The 14,919-nt window shown below is 51.5% G+C and overlaps 5 protein-coding genes and 1 non-coding gene across 6 annotated transcripts; 3 read left to right on the plus strand and 3 right to left on the minus strand.

Annotated features, from left to right (window-relative positions):
• Nucleotides 1–301: 301 nt before the first annotated feature.
• J4E82_003435 (uncharacterized protein) lies at nucleotides 302–5,085 on the plus strand (the record flags this gene model as incomplete). Its single annotated transcript, XM_051729722.1, has 5 exons — nucleotides 302–741; nucleotides 804–1,236; nucleotides 1,285–3,340; nucleotides 3,413–3,917; nucleotides 3,969–5,085. The coding sequence occupies 5 exons, from the start codon at nucleotides 302–304 to the stop codon at nucleotides 5,083–5,085; spliced, it is 4,551 nt and encodes a 1,516-aa protein (XP_051590396.1).
• A 728-nt stretch (nucleotides 5,086–5,813) lies between these two features.
• On the minus strand, nucleotides 5,814–5,920 carry J4E82_003436. The gene has a single exon. It is a non-coding gene; the product is annotated as a tRNA-Ala (tRNA).
• A 634-nt stretch (nucleotides 5,921–6,554) lies between these two features.
• Nucleotides 6,555–7,304, plus strand: J4E82_003437 (uncharacterized protein; the record flags this gene model as incomplete). The annotated part of the gene is made up of 1 exon (XM_051729723.1): nucleotides 6,555–7,304. One exon carries the CDS (start codon nucleotides 6,555–6,557, stop codon nucleotides 7,302–7,304), a length of 750 nt encoding a protein of 249 aa, XP_051590397.1.
• Nucleotides 7,305–8,953: 1,649 nt separating this feature from the next.
• On the plus strand, nucleotides 8,954–10,480 carry J4E82_003438 (uncharacterized protein; the record flags this gene model as incomplete). Its single annotated transcript, XM_051729724.1, has 2 exons — nucleotides 8,954–9,683; nucleotides 9,735–10,480. 2 exons carry the CDS (start codon nucleotides 8,954–8,956, stop codon nucleotides 10,478–10,480), a joined length of 1,476 nt encoding a protein of 491 aa, XP_051590398.1.
• Nucleotides 10,481–10,629: 149 nt separating this feature from the next.
• On the minus strand, nucleotides 10,630–12,714 carry J4E82_003439 (uncharacterized protein; the record flags this gene model as incomplete). The annotated part of the gene is made up of 3 exons (XM_051729725.1): nucleotides 10,630–11,165; nucleotides 11,227–12,615; nucleotides 12,666–12,714. 3 exons carry the CDS (start codon nucleotides 12,712–12,714, stop codon nucleotides 10,630–10,632), a joined length of 1,974 nt encoding a protein of 657 aa, XP_051590399.1.
• Nucleotides 12,715–13,549: 835 nt separating this feature from the next.
• Nucleotides 13,550–14,281, minus strand: J4E82_003440 (uncharacterized protein; the record flags this gene model as incomplete). Its single annotated transcript, XM_051729726.1, has 1 exon — nucleotides 13,550–14,281. The coding sequence occupies one exon, from the start codon at nucleotides 14,279–14,281 to the stop codon at nucleotides 13,550–13,552; it is 732 nt and encodes a 243-aa protein (XP_051590400.1).
• Between the last annotated feature and the right edge of the window lie 638 nt (nucleotides 14,282–14,919).

A 14,919-nucleotide genomic window follows, 5' to 3' on the forward strand; every position in this document is an offset into this window, starting at 1 on the left:
ATCCCCAACTGATAATTGCTTTGCGCTGGTAACGGGCCCCTCCAACGCATAATACGAGTCGCGCATGGGCAACAACAACAATTGCGACCTTGCCCGTCGACATTGCCGTCTCTCTGGATTTCTGGGTGCTTGTTGTTGGGGACATGCACACCGCACGACGTCCTTCACCGCCGCCGCCCATCTTCCACCACTCACGCCCGCCCTGCGACCAGACACGCCGAGACGCCTAGGCGCCGACTCGAGTACAGCGTAGGACGTGACAGTAGCAGCTGGCTCCGGGGGCCAGACGAGGACAGCCGACATGGTCTCACACCCCTCCCGCCCATCGCATGCGCCCTCCAACTCGCGCTCGTCGCAGGCCTCGACCTCGTCCAACACACCCGGCGGCCACTCCAAGAAGTCGTCGTCCTCGTCCAACCACAACGGCCAACCCCGCGAGCGCGAACAACGGCCAAGCAGAGAAGGGACAGCGCAAAAGGCAGCCCAAGATGTGGCGGGCCTCAAGGACTTCCAGCTGGGCGACTGCCTGGGCAAAGGCGCATTCGGCAGCGTGTACAGGGCACTCAACTGGGGCACGGGCGAGACGGTCGCCATCAAGCAGGTCCGCCTCGAGAACCTGGGCGCCGCAGACCTCAAGAACATGGAGATGGAGATTGACCTGCTCAAGAACCTGAACCATCCGAATATCGTCAAGTACCACGGCTTCGTGAGGAGCTCCGAGAGTCTCTACATCATCCTGGAGTGAGTGGCCGTGGAACCATACACACACACATATACAAGAGCCAGAGCTAATGTCCTGTTAGGTACTGCGAAAACGGATCGCTCCACAGCATCTGCAAGAACTTCGGAAAGTTCCCCGAAAACCTCGTCGCGCTGTACATGTCGCAAGTCCTCCATGGTCTGCTCTACCTCCACGAACAAGGTGTCATACACAGGGATATCAAGGGTGCCAACATCCTTACAACCAAGGAGGGCCTGGTCAAACTCGCCGATTTCGGTGTAGCCACCAAGCAGTCGGGCTTGGACCAGTCGAGCGTCGTGGGCACACCCTACTGGATGGCTCCAGAGGTCATCGAACTGTCGGGAGCTACTACGTCGTCAGACATATGGAGTTTGGGATGCACGGTTATCGAGCTGATTGAAGGAAAGCCGCCCTACCACAAGCTGCAGCCCATGCAAGCCCTGTTTAGAATTGTCAACGATGAGCATCCACCCATACCCGGCAGTGCCTCTCCGGTATGTATAGACGCCAGACCCTATGACTTCAGATACTGACCCTTGTAGCTGCTGCGCGAGTTCCTCATGGAGTGTTTCCAGAAGAATCCCACGCTCCGCATCTCCGCAAAGCGCCTCCTCAAGCACCCATGGATCCTCAGTGCCAAGCGTACTGTCCCTGCAGTACCCACAAAACCTACCGAATATCAGGAAGCAGTCAAGTCCGTGCAGGAATGGAACGAGGCATTAAAGTCGCCCAGCTCCCTTCGCCGGAGTTCTCGTCTTGTGTCGGGATTGCAGAAGGCGTCCCCTGCTGCCGCCAACGGTGCTGGTGCTTCATCTCGTAAGATCCCGGCCAACGTTAATCTCAACATCCCGAAGCACAGACCTACCGCAGAATCGTTCCGCTCGCCGGAATTAGAGCATGACGATAACTGGGATAATGACTTTGCCGAAAGCATATCGCCTCGTGCCCTGCAGATGCCACACCTTAAGCCACAGGACAACTTTGGTGGGCTCTTTTCGAGTGACAGGCTCAAGGCTTTCGCCAGCTTTGAGTCGGTCACGGAGATGCCCGAGTTCGGGGATGGAGAGGCCACAGTGAAGAGCCCGATGAACATGGCACAGTTCCAAAGCTTTCCAAAAGCGTCAGGTCACAGAGCAGCCGAGAGGTCGAGAGGCGCCAATGGTAGACCCAAGACGTCTGCTTCCTCCTCAAACACATCTTCAAGATCGAATTCCAACGCTTCTACGTCAGAGTATGAGGATAGATATGAGCAGCCAAGAACGGCATTCCTACGGGGCACACCAAAGGCTGCGCAGTCCCCAAAGCCAAAGCCTAAAGCGCCAGCACGGCCTAGTCAGCTCTTTCGTGAGGACACTGTCGAAGACTATTCAGATCTCATGCCAGCTGACGAGGGTGCTTTTGAGCGTAAACTGGCGTCCATGCAATACGCGCACCCACCAGCCGCGGCATCAAGACAAGTAGCGGTCACCAATTCCAGCCCGCCCTCTGACACTTTCTCTCCACGCTTATTCCATCCGAGCGACTTGAAAGCAGGACCCAAGTCAACACGCGATCTCAAGTCAAATGGCAACATTCATCAAAGATCGTCAAGCTCAACATCCACGCGAGGAAAGCTACAACGAACGCAGTCGCAGATTGAGATTCAAAAGTATGCCGAGAACGAGAGCGACGATTTCTCTGATGTCTTTGGTGATATCAAGAGTCAACTTGCTAATCCTAGTCGAGCCGAGAGTGATAGTGGTAGTGAGCACAGTAGTCTCGCTATGATCACATCCAAGATGGCCAACTCTTTCATCATAGCGGACGAAGATGACCTCGATCCATTCGCGAACCTCGATGAAGGTCTCGACAACATCAATCTGGAGAACAACGTCGCTCGAGATCGGGACGATCGGCTAACAAAGATGACGGAAAGTCTAGTTGGCTGTTTGAAGACAAGTCAGCCCGACGATGAATTGCTCGACATTGCAGATCAACTGCTACAGGTGCTACACGAGTCGCCAGACAAACGATCAATTATACTGCGAAGCCATGGCATGTTGCCCATCCTGGAGATCCTTGGAACCCGGCCGCACAACGAAGTGGTACTACCTCTTCTCAAGATCATCAATCTGATTATCTTGGAAGACTCCGAATCGCAGGAGAGCCTATCGTTCCTGGGCGGCATTCCGACCATCTGCTACTTTGCTTCCAAGAAGTTTCCCAGTGATATCCGGAAAGAAGCTGCAGCTTTCGTACGGCAGATGTACCAAACAAGCACCCTGACTCTGCAGATGTTTATCGGGTGTGGCGGTATCAATGTGCTAGTTGAGTTCTTGGAGGAGGACATCGACGCTGAGCGCGACCTGGTACTCATCGGTGTCAATGGTGTCTTTGGCGTCTTCGAATTACAAGGACCGACACCCAAGAACGACTTTTGTCGTATCTTTTCGAGATCAAGCGTACTATATCCTCTCAGTCTGGTGCTGAATCGCATGGTTGAGGAGGATGGCGAGGTTGCACGCCTAATTGTGGGCAGGATCGTACAAATCTTCCTTATCTTCTCACAAGCAGAGAGCCATGTCAAGGATCTCGTGGCGGATCGAATGATCTTGAAGCGTAAGTTTCACACCTCCGTCATACGATCTTGACGCAGTAGAAGAAGTCTCGGACATAGCTAACAGTGCACAGGTGTATTGAAAGACCTTCGCAAGATGTCACCACCACATCAGATCACCATGCTCAAGTTTATCAAGAACCTTAGCTCCCTTTCCTCGACCCACGAAGCCCTCCAGAACTCCAATGCAATCGACATCCTTATTGAACTACTCAAGTCAACTCGGCAAAAAGACGCCATGAGCCGCAGCCTGCACCGATCCGCTTCTGACCCAGCTCGACTACCTCCGTTCCACCGCGAGATCTCAAACCAGATCCTCAATACTATGTACAATCTGTGTCGGCACAACAAGAGCAGGCAGGAAGAGGCTGCGCTGTCAGACATCATACCTTTACTGAAAGAGGTTGTGCGCGAGGGCGGCCCGCTCAAGGAGTTTGCGTTGCCAGTGTTGCTTGAGATGGTCAACTCGGGCAAGGTTGCACGGAAGATGCTATGGGATGCGAAGGGTCTGGCATTCTACGTATCGCTACTTGGTGACCGAAATTGGGCGGTGACGGCCCTGGATGCCATATTCGTATGGTACGTATTCCTTCACTTTAACTACCAGGTACAATATGCTAACCAATTCAGGCTTCAGGAAGAGACCGCGCGCGTTGAGCAATACCTCCTTTCTTCGCAATCGAGCTTTACAGTCGCCATCATCTCTGCGTATACCTCCGCCGACCTACCACACTCCACGTTTGAGAACATGCTCGAACCATTGCAGAAACTTGTTCGTCTATCTCCACCAATTGCTGCATCTCTCGCTGTACCTGAGATCTTCAGTCGCACAGAACAGAAGTTGGGGCACAAAGATGCTGTGACGCGTCTCAACTTCCTCCGTATCCTAAGGACAATTTGTGATGCGAAGGATGAAGGCTGCTGGCTCGTACGCGCTTTTGGCTGCTATGATCGTATCAGTTGGCTTATGGAACACGATTCTGCTGTATTGGTACGGCAGATGGCCGAAGAGCTCGTTCGCGCATGCGATGAAGTCGAGCACTCAGGTATCAACAAAGGATCGAATGGCAAGCGAAGCCTTAGTCGTGCTTCAGCTATTGGCATGAATCTGCGCCGTCCAGCTTCGTCCGCTGGTCGTCGAGACGGTTCCGGCTCTAGCACCGGCTCTACACTGGTAGGCAGTGGCATGGGGCTGACACCGCCCACGCCCAACTCACTTAAATCTACGTTTATGCTCCCACCCATGGCCAACACGCCAACGGGCCGCGGTGGCATCACGAGGTCGCAGTCGTCAACAGCAATGTGGGACCTCGCCGAAGATCCCTCCGCTGTTCCTCCATCATCCGGCCGCTCGAAACCACCAGCTCTAGCACGCAGCTCAACCTCTTTTGCAGCCTTGCAATCCAACAACAACACACCAACCGGCCCCCGCACATCTTCACGTCCACCATCTCGCGACGCAGCAACAAGCCTCGCGCGCATAGAAGCGAATAACGCCAACTCAAAGTCGTCTTCACGTCTTCCCAAAGCCCGGGCAGGCCGTCTTGGCGAAGCGGTCATGCGACGACGCCAAAGTACTGTTGGTGGCGAAAACGATGCACCGGGGAGTGCTACTCCCACTCCAACTCCCACCCCTACGACGACTAATGCGCCGCCGCTTCCACGCCTACAGATTGTGAGAAGGAGAAGGGAGACTAGTGGGGGTGAGATGAGTACAGCAGCGAGGAAGGGTGTCGCGCACGATTAGGAATTCGGTGTTAGTAATGCTTCGCCAGAAAGGCGGGCTGGAGATGGGTATTTGACGCAGGTGCGGAGACGGAGAGGATGGACTGGCCTTTGACTTTCCTTACACTTCATAGTGTGGGATATTTGTTTCCTTTGTATATTTCTTCTCTTTTTCTTTCGGCATGGCTGTGGTTATGGATGGCATTGGGTCGAAAGAGGCGTTCATACAAGGCGTTATGACTCGCCTACCTGGCTTTGGCTCTCTGGCTTTGGAACATGGGAAAGCATTGTTAGGGGTACATTGCATAGCATGGCGTTTTTTTCTTGTTTTGGCTTTTACATTAAAGCGGGAGAAGGCATATAGCGTTTGAGGATGAGAGAGTATGGGCGAGAGCGTGAGTATGGATACCAGTTTTCCCTGGATAGAGAATGAGAAGCTAAGTGTTGCTATATACAAGACATACGTGCAGATGAAGGCTGATGGTATTCACTCATATTGTGAAAGTTGGCGAACAGATTACGGGTAAGCGTGCAGGTACTTGCTCAGAGCCAAGACAGTAAGAGGAGGCCGATTAGCATTGTATTGTCGAACTTTCATGGAGATCCAAGAAAATGTCGAGTATTGTGATTTCTCGGCAAAAACCTTTGGTGAGGGGGTTAAAGTTCGAAACGGCGAACATCGACCAACACCGCACAAAAAAAGGTATCACAACGACAGCTGCGGTCACGATGTATGCGAGCGCAAAAAGATGGACTTGCAGGGAATCGAACCCTGGACCACTCCCAAGCTGATCCAGTGCGTTTTAGCGCTCAAGAACTGATGCTAAGGGAGTATTATACCACTAAACCACAAGCCCGATTTTCTTGATGTAAAGAAGCCAGAATGGTGGCATTATATTCTGAGTTTCAAGACGCAAGGCTCTCAGGGTGTCGAAGGAGATGCTTTACCTTGCAGGTTGTGGAGTCGGAAATTTGTTACTGAAACTGGTGGGGCGATGCGGTTAGGGCTAAGTTCGAGCGTTTTGACACACGACCTAAACTGTTAACAGGCTTAATGTTCCGCTAGCTTTACTGACCCTGCATGCGGTATGCTTGCCGCCTGGGCCACTCGTGGGAGTTATTCTGGCTGCGTATTCTTGTCGAGGAAGGTTGCGGGTGAGAGAAGGGAATCCTGGAGTTCTGGAAGAGATAAAACTATAGCACGGACCAAGAGCGTGCGGGGTGAAGACTCACAAAGAAAGAGTCAAACGCTTGGGAATGTCGTCATCGACTGCAGTTTCTCTTGCTTGCATCCAACTACGTCTCCAACTTATTCCCATCTTCTATCACTCGTGTGATGTATACGACGGAATTTCTTTCTCACTCGTGTACAACGGCCTACAACATATCTAATCAGCAAATGACACATGTTTGTGGTGACTCTGCTAAGCTACAAAAGCTCTCAAACTTCCTGCTTCCACTATTGCACTCGATACACATTTCGACCCCATCATGAACAGCCTGCTCAGTCTAATCCGTCCCACGCCACCGCCCCCATCTGATAGCGCACGTTTCACAAATCCAGTGCAACGTCCAAGGCACTTGTGCGGCCCGCGAACCGTTTACGATAGCGTCAAAGATCTCAGTAAACGTGTCGATTTCTACGAAGAAATCACCATATTCGCTTGGCCGTCACGCGGAGGTGTGATCGTACTCGAGAGGCCCTGCCCTGCAGATTTTGACTTTCTCGGCCTCGACCGTGTCGATCCACCGAAGAAGCGTCACACCACTCGACAAGAGGAAGACGACTTTGCTCAGCGCTTACTATTGCTCGGAGGGAAGTGGTGGGACTCTCCCGCTAGACACGCCCTCTTCATTGAACCCGATCACTTGCAAGATGAGGAGGTAATGGCTGCTCAGCCTGAGCCGACGGCGAGGGAAAACGCGTGGGTTGGTGCCGCATGGCCTAGCTCAGGCGGACTTGTCGTAGCTGAGTGGCCGACAATGATGTACCCTGGTGGACGTATGGACGAGGTCGCTCCATGCGATGTGTCGAGATTGTTCTTATGTGTGACAATGGACGAGAAGGCTGCAGTGCTGATGGACAGACTTGGAGGGAAGAGGTGGAAAGGAGTAGAGGATTACGAGGGCAAAGCTTTCATTGGCAGCTGGGGAAACCATCGAGGCGAAGTTGGCAAACTTCAACAGACGTGGCCAAGCGAATCAAGATTTCCTTCACATTCAAATTTCTCTGTTCTTTGACCGACTCTATTTCGCTTCAAAGCTTGTGTTAACCTGATAGTTTCTTTCAGCCATGCCTTCGCGCAAGCTTGCGCTTCTTCCAACAGTCTTCCTGGTCACTCAAACTTCCTGCAATGCTATGCGCACTTCTGAGCGTCGCCCTGGAAACTAAAAACTAATATTGATGTCTCAGCAATGAGAGCAACTGTCAAGCAACATTACATTATCAAGTCTCAAATTCTATTTTCAAGCTTCCAACCGCGAAATTCCTCTGACGCTACCCAATCTTGAACTTTTGCCCACATCGCATCCGCGAGTCTCTTCACTTTTCAATTGCATAGTCATACTACTATATACTTTTCCGTTGAATTATCCAACATCTGGGGCTAGAATATCGTTGTCACTACCCAGGTACCAATTCAACCTACATCTTGTTCAGGGGCTTCACTGTCCGATCTCTCAATCTTTCTTTGATATCAATCCTGAATACGAAAGAAGTACGCTCGAAGCTTTTGATATCGCGCACCCATTACTCGCTAAAATGAACTGAGAGGAATAGACGAGAATAGAGAAAAGGGGACCAGAAAGGTAAATTAGTAGAAACACGATGCTCGTAAACCGGAAGTGAAGGATAAATATGATTACGGCTCCTACGCTGATTTACTATCCAATGTCACCTGCCAGGACGTTAAGATTATCAAAAAACCTCCATAGCGACCATGGAAAGGAAAAACAGATAACAATGACAGATTACAAAGTGTGTGGTCTAAGGACTGGATATGGATTACACCGGCTGCAATGACTGTCAGCCTATCGGAACCTCTGCTACCCACCATGTTTGCCTGCCTCGGTTCGCTCTCTGATCTGCGCGTGGTGTCGTCTGGTGTCTTATGATGCGCTTGAGATATGCTTTAGCCCTATTGCTTCAGTTGTTTGTTGTGCCGAGGCATTCGCTTTCGGAAGTCTTGAGATTCCGAATGATTAGGAATTTGTGGTATGAATGCGTCCGACAACGTGGGAGTTGGCTGTTGATCATGATCTACAGGGTACATGTGACTAGGCCTTTCGGAATCAAGCCTACATAGACACAGAGAGAAGTAACCTTTCTCAACGATAGTGGTCCGAAAGGAGTCAACCGAGCGAGCCCTACCTCGTGCCGCAAGTGACATTACCGTTTGTGGTAAGGTGTGCGCATCACATAGCAAAAGCAACTAAGGATCTGCCTCGGCAAAAAAAGTCGGTGACGTACTAACCGCTCCGCCAACACCAACGAGTGCCAACGACACTCCAATCGCATGGCGGTGAAAGACGGCCGTGAATGAACTAGGTGATGGACGAAAATGTCAGCGGTGGGGTAGAGCGCGCAAGCTGTGGCGTCGCACGATGGGGGTGGAGACACCTCGGAAGTTGAATAAGTTTGGTACAAAGCGTCGATATGCACCGGCTCCCCTTTGCGATTGCCCATCAGCCTCATCACTGACTGCATACCAGAGTCCCTACATTTTGTCGGACTTTACCTTGCACGACTTGTTTTGTTTTCCTCGTCTCAACTAAGCGAAACACTCCACAAACACTCGATCGTATCTGCCACTTCGACCTTCCTACCACGCCGCGTACCTGCGCCGGCACCCTGTCCCCACAGTAAGCACCGTCAGCACAGCCGGCCCACCATGATCGACTCGTACTTTGACGTCTTGATAATCGGCAGCGGCCTCAGTGGTATCAACTCCGCCTACCGCATCCAAGAATCGCTCCCCAAAGCCAAATTTGCCGTTCTTGAAGCGCGCCACGAACTCGGTGGAACATGGTCGCAGTTCAGATACCCCGGCGTGCGATCCGACTCGGATCTGCATACCCTGGGATTCAACTTCTACCCATGGAGGGCGCAGAACCCGATTGCGAGAGGAGAGGCTATCATGGAATACCTGCAAGAAACGGCGCGCACGTTTGATCTGGACAAGAAGATTCGGTATAGACACAAGGTCATCAAGGCGGACTGGAGGAGTGAGGAACAGCGCTGGAGACTGGAAGTGGAAGTCGGCAACGAGGTTGGAAGAGAGCCGCGAACAGTGGTGTATTGGACCAAATGGCTCATCACAGGCACAGGATACTACAACTACGATCAACCTCTGCAAGCAAACATCCCAGGCATCGACAAGTTCCAAGGCAAGATCGTGCACCCGCAGTTCTGGCCCGAGGATCTCAACTACAAGGGCAAGAAGATGATTGTCGTGGGTAGTGGAGCGACAACAATAACGCTGCTTCCGGCGCTGGTGGATGGCGGTGTGGGCAGTGTGACGCAGTTGCAGAGGAGTCCGTCATATATCATGAGCCTTCCTCAGGAAGACAAAGCATGGTTCGAGAAGTGGGCACCAGAGTGGTTCACTCTAAGATACAAACGTACGTCCCCTCTCTTCGACCTCGATACTGATTACTGACAAGTTTGATTAGGCTTCATGTTCACTCTCGTCCCTATCCTCCTCTACAAGTTCTGCATATGGTTCCCTAAACTTGCACAATCCTTCCTCGTCAAGAAGGCCGCAGCACAGCTTCCCCCCGACTTCCCCGTCGATCCTCACTTCAAGCCTGGCTACAATCCCTGGCAACAACGCATGTGTCTCTGTCCCGACGGTGACTACTTCAAGGCTTTCAACTCAGGCAAAGCACATATCGTCACGGATACCATCAAGAGCGTTGTCTCAGACGGCATCGAACTCACCAGCGGGCAAAAGCTAGACGCAGACATCATCGTCACAGCCACAGGCCTCAACATGCGTTTCCTCGGCGGTATAGACGTCAGCGTCGACGGCAAGAAAGTCGACGTGGCATCGCAATACATGTGGCGCAACTCTATGCTCACTTCACTCCCCAACCTTGGCAACATCATCGGGTACTGGAACGCGTCATGGACACTAGGCTCTGATACTGCATCCCGTCTTTTCGTCCGTCTTATCAAGCATCAGGAGCAACATGGGTACACAAGCGTTGTGCCGATCATCGACGAGAAAGACAAGGAGAAGACGGTGTCTGCTAGTCCGCTCAACAGTACCTATGTTAAGAACGCGATGAAGAAGATGCCGAACTGTGCAAATACTGGACCGTGGAAGCCGCGCGATAACTGGTTCTCGGATAACTGGGGTGTAACAAGGGGGAGCTTGGAGGATGGGCTCAAATGGGAGAAAGTAGCCGTAGAGTAGGCGGTGGAACGTAGAATGTGTCAGGAGTCTTGCTTGACTGTCTGGCATTCTCGGACTATACTATCTTAACAATGCACGAGGAACGACTATAATTGTCACATTTGAGCCTGATGCTGAGATATAGATGCTAACCACACATAACTCATCGTCTACTCCTTTCCCAAAACAATCATCTCCCCTTCCGCTCCACTGTCACTAGTAACATACATCCGGCCGTACTTGTCCTGCGCAATACTCACGGGTCTGAAGCACTGCGTAGTCGAACAGTGATCCACGTTCGGATTCCAGAAGATATCAGTCCAAGAATGCGTGCTGTTCAAGGCCGCTTTTGGCCCGAATCCATGGGCACCGTTCGCAAAGGGGACTTGTATGATCTTGTATCCAACGGAAGGACTGCGATTCCAGGACCCGTGAATGGTGATGTACATGCTAGTGAAATTCCTATCGAAAGCCGCGTCAAGAGGCGCAGAGTGAGCTGGGAGAGCAAGACGAGGCGGTATACTCCGTATCATACACGTATCATCCGTGAAAGTGGCGTTGGGCTCCAAGACAAATTGATCACCCATTGCAAACTTTTTGTCGGTGATGGATTCTGGGTTGAAGACGGTGTAGCAAGTCGGGTACCCATACCAGTTTGTGTTTTCTTTGGAGGGGTCACCCAGGTAGTTGATCTCATCAGCTGGGTCTAAATCTCGGTGTACGAGATCAGTATCTGTCTCATATGCAGTTCATGCAGGGACACTTACTATCAGTGTGGATGTCCACAGATACCCCATTAATAGTACGATGCAGCTCGTCAGAAGAATTCTCAACGCCCCAAAGCATACCTTCAGCATCAAATGCTAGACCGACTTCATTACGAAGTCCATAACCCATCTGATAGCCGCCGGTTGAATAGTCGTAGCCATTTTCAGGAACAGTGGTGGTATCGAAGACTTTGACGCATGATCGACCGGTCTTCATATCCGCTGAGCCATAGTCGAAGTTGTCGTTTGACCCGTGAGACACGATTAGAAGATTTGGATGTTGTGGTGGGATTGAGAGCGTCCTTGTAACGTGGCCTCTACTGTCCATTCCAGTCAGAATTGTTGTAGAGTTCCCTGATACACTCATGGTATTTGCATCATACGTCCATGAAAACACCGAGGTCGCAGAGCTAGCGTACAGGGTCTTCCCATCGTGGCTAAGCGCGATGCCATGGTTGAGATTCCGCTGAGGGATGAGAGTCTTTGACGAGGTAAGGCAGCCGTTTGGCGTGACCCTGTGAGCCGTAATACCCAAACCGTTTTGTACAACGAGGAGATTACCCAGAGTGTCAAAGATCAGCCCTCTTGGTTGGGTCAGGTCTCCTGCTACCTTTGTAGCTTTCCATCCTTTCGCAGTGCTAATCGGGAATGCAAGTTTGCCAACATCAGGGCAGGATAAGGGTACTCCCGTTGATGTTGGTTCGGACAAGCCCGAAGATGTAGTACTGGTACTCATGGTCGTTGGTCGTAAGCTGATAGTCGAGCTCGGTATCGAGACACTACTTGATACGGGCGGAACATTTTCGACAAGATTTGCAGCGACTAGCTCGTCAAAGTCTGCATTTTGGCCTTGCGTGAGATCGATTCTGTAGTTTCCGAACGAACTATGCACGTTGAAAGTAGACCTATTGTTCGCCGGCTGAGCGGGCGGTTTGCTCGACAAGCCATAAACAAACTTTTGCGCAGATGCATTTGCATCGATTGAAACCAGATTGCCATCCACGTCGTGCCATTGCGAGCAGCCCTTGCACCGCACGGTCAAAGTCCAGTGAGTTGTGTTGTACCCAGTTCCTTTGATGTACGAGTACTCAGCATCAGCATAGGGCTGTGGTAGACTCAAGCCGAAAGCTATTCGCGAGCTGTAAATGGATGTGTTGGATGCAGTGTTCATCCATCCGACCGTAAGTGGGACATATGGCATTGTTCCACCCCAGCTAAACCCTACCCACCCATTCTTGATAGGTGAAACAATTTGCAAGACGGTATCGAAGGGTGCAGTTTTTGACTCAGGTAAAGCGAGACCGAACGTGATGCCATTAGTACCAGTCCATCCAGAATAGCATATCGACGTTTCCGGATCACAGTAACGCTTGGTCACTTGGCCATGTGCTGCTTTAATGTCACTAACGCAATGTTCATGATAGTATGACTGCACATACCTCTGTTGGCAACAGTAGCAAATCCGAAAGCTAATTTTGCTATCCTCATGGCAGGCGAGATGTAAAGACTATGTTGTCTTTACGATCTGCGGTAGCGGATCTCGCTGTCTTATCAAGGATACGAGCCGCTATAATGGAATATGACATGTGTCTGTGCATCTGTAAATGAATCTCGAATGTAGGCCGGATAGCCGCGAGGCGCTTGATCGACTTGTAACGTGGGCTCCTTCGCCCAATGTCATGAGCCCCACTACATATCATACGATGATCGTACTTTGGCTGGGCGTGATGCCTAGATCCGCTCATGCGATGGAAGCGTGGGATGATATCAGAGCGTCCGGTACTTCGGACTGCAGTACTTTCTGTTGAGCGTGGCATACGCTTCCACATTAGCAATATATTGTTACTGCGTTACGCTTACAGGAAACTGTCTTCACAGTCACGTCTCCATGCTTGGTTAATGATATGTTCTGTTGGCTCATTAAGGGGACTTGAAGTGGCGTGGACGAGGTGTTGACCAAGCCCTGGTTCTCAGTGTTTTGAGCCTCAAGTCAAGCCAGGAACCACGAGGCGTCTCCCTTTCTAACACGACAAATCACCGTGTGCGATATATTGCCACCGTTGGATATAGAACAGCTCGATGTATTGAATGATGCGATGATCTCTTGATAGCGCGGTGCAGTATTGAACATGTCGACGATAAGTTAATGAGAAGGGTGTTTTGACAGGGCTAATAGATGAAGCGACGAATTTAGCCTTCGATCGTCAGCGCCAAGTAGATGGAATCAATTGACATACGAGTGAACTTGTATACATATTTATTTGGATGTTGCTGATAGACTGATAGGCGCATCTTCATCGGTCCGGCCGCCGAAGAGACGGTTTCAGATCTTCGCCTTTGCGGGTGCGGTGACCCTCTTACCATGCACATAGCAGATGCTTCTGATCTTCTCAGCCGCCTCACCCCAAAGCTCGTTTCTGAGCACGCTGTATACGCCCATCTTGGCCCTACCCTGGACTGCCTTTGCTTTCTTCAACGCGGCCTTGAACATCTCTTTGGGCTCTGCAACCTCATCGACAATACCATCCTCATATGCCTCTTTGCCCGTCCAGCGATGCGCTTCGAGCAGCATCTTTCGCGCAATCTGCGGTCGAAGCTTGAGTCGAGGGAGAAAGCCGATGCCAGGGAAGTGCAGGCCGAGGTTGACAGGCGGCATAGAGAAGAAGCCACGCGACGCGTTCATGATGCGATAGTCGTGCGCGAGAGCAAAGGGACAAGCCCCACCGAAGGTATGGCCCGTCAGCAGAGCGATAGTGGGGAACGGGTAGTCGAGTAAGGTCGCTAGTAGCGGGAAGAAGCCATCGCTATTCGCAAATGGGTTTGTATCGCTCTCGTCTAGCTCGAGACCTGTGCACCAGAACTTCTCGTCGTTTCCCTTTGTTATCACACATCCTTCCGCATCGGGGCCTAGTTCTTGCTCAATGTCGCGTAGCGCACGTATTATCTCCTGTGCAAACTTGACATTTATGCGATTCTCGGGTGCTTTGGCGAGGGTGATGACAAAGACTTGGTCGTGCCGGTCGACGCGTAGGTTTGTGTATTCTCCTAGGGCCATGGCGACTGCGGGTTCACGTATTGCGGTTGCGACGTCGATGCCAATGCGAGGCTCCTCGAGATGACAAGGCAATTGCGAGGGTCTGTCCCGTCAGCTGCAGCGATATCGAAAAGATACATCCTGCTTTGCGGGCTCAAACATGTCAACTATCATGGTGCTGAAGCCTCGGCAGCGAGATGCGGGGAAGGACCCTGGCCAGAGTCGCGCGGTAGTGCCATCTCTATGCTGACTCGCTGTAGACATCAATCTACCTGGACAACAATCGGACAAAGCGACGTAGGTTGTGGCGGGCGCGTATCAACGCCTATGGAACGGACATGTAATAAGTCAGGGCGTGCGGCGTTGCAATTGTGGAGCTCACCCCGATCAGCTCTTCGGCCATCTCGACTTTCCACCTCCTCTCCCGTCGCTACACCAACATAACAAAGAAACATGGTCAGCCACCCGCTCCTTTGCCTGAGCCTGGGTTGCCCTTGCGCTTCTCCCAAAAAAACGCCTGTCTGCGAACTGTACTCTATTGGGTAATGAAAGCCAGCCCCATAATCGTTGTGAGATGAGTGCTAAAAACTCTATTCGATCTTCTGACAGTCTTTGCGTCGCATGAGCGCTATATTCCACCAAATTCCATTTCCGGTGGA

The sequence above is a fragment of the Alternaria postmessia genome (genome assembly GCF_024291825.1).
Source record: "Alternaria postmessia strain BMP 2775 chromosome Unknown scaffold_15, whole genome shotgun sequence".
Classification (NCBI taxonomy): Eukaryota; Fungi; Ascomycota; class Dothideomycetes; order Pleosporales; family Pleosporaceae; genus Alternaria; species Alternaria postmessia.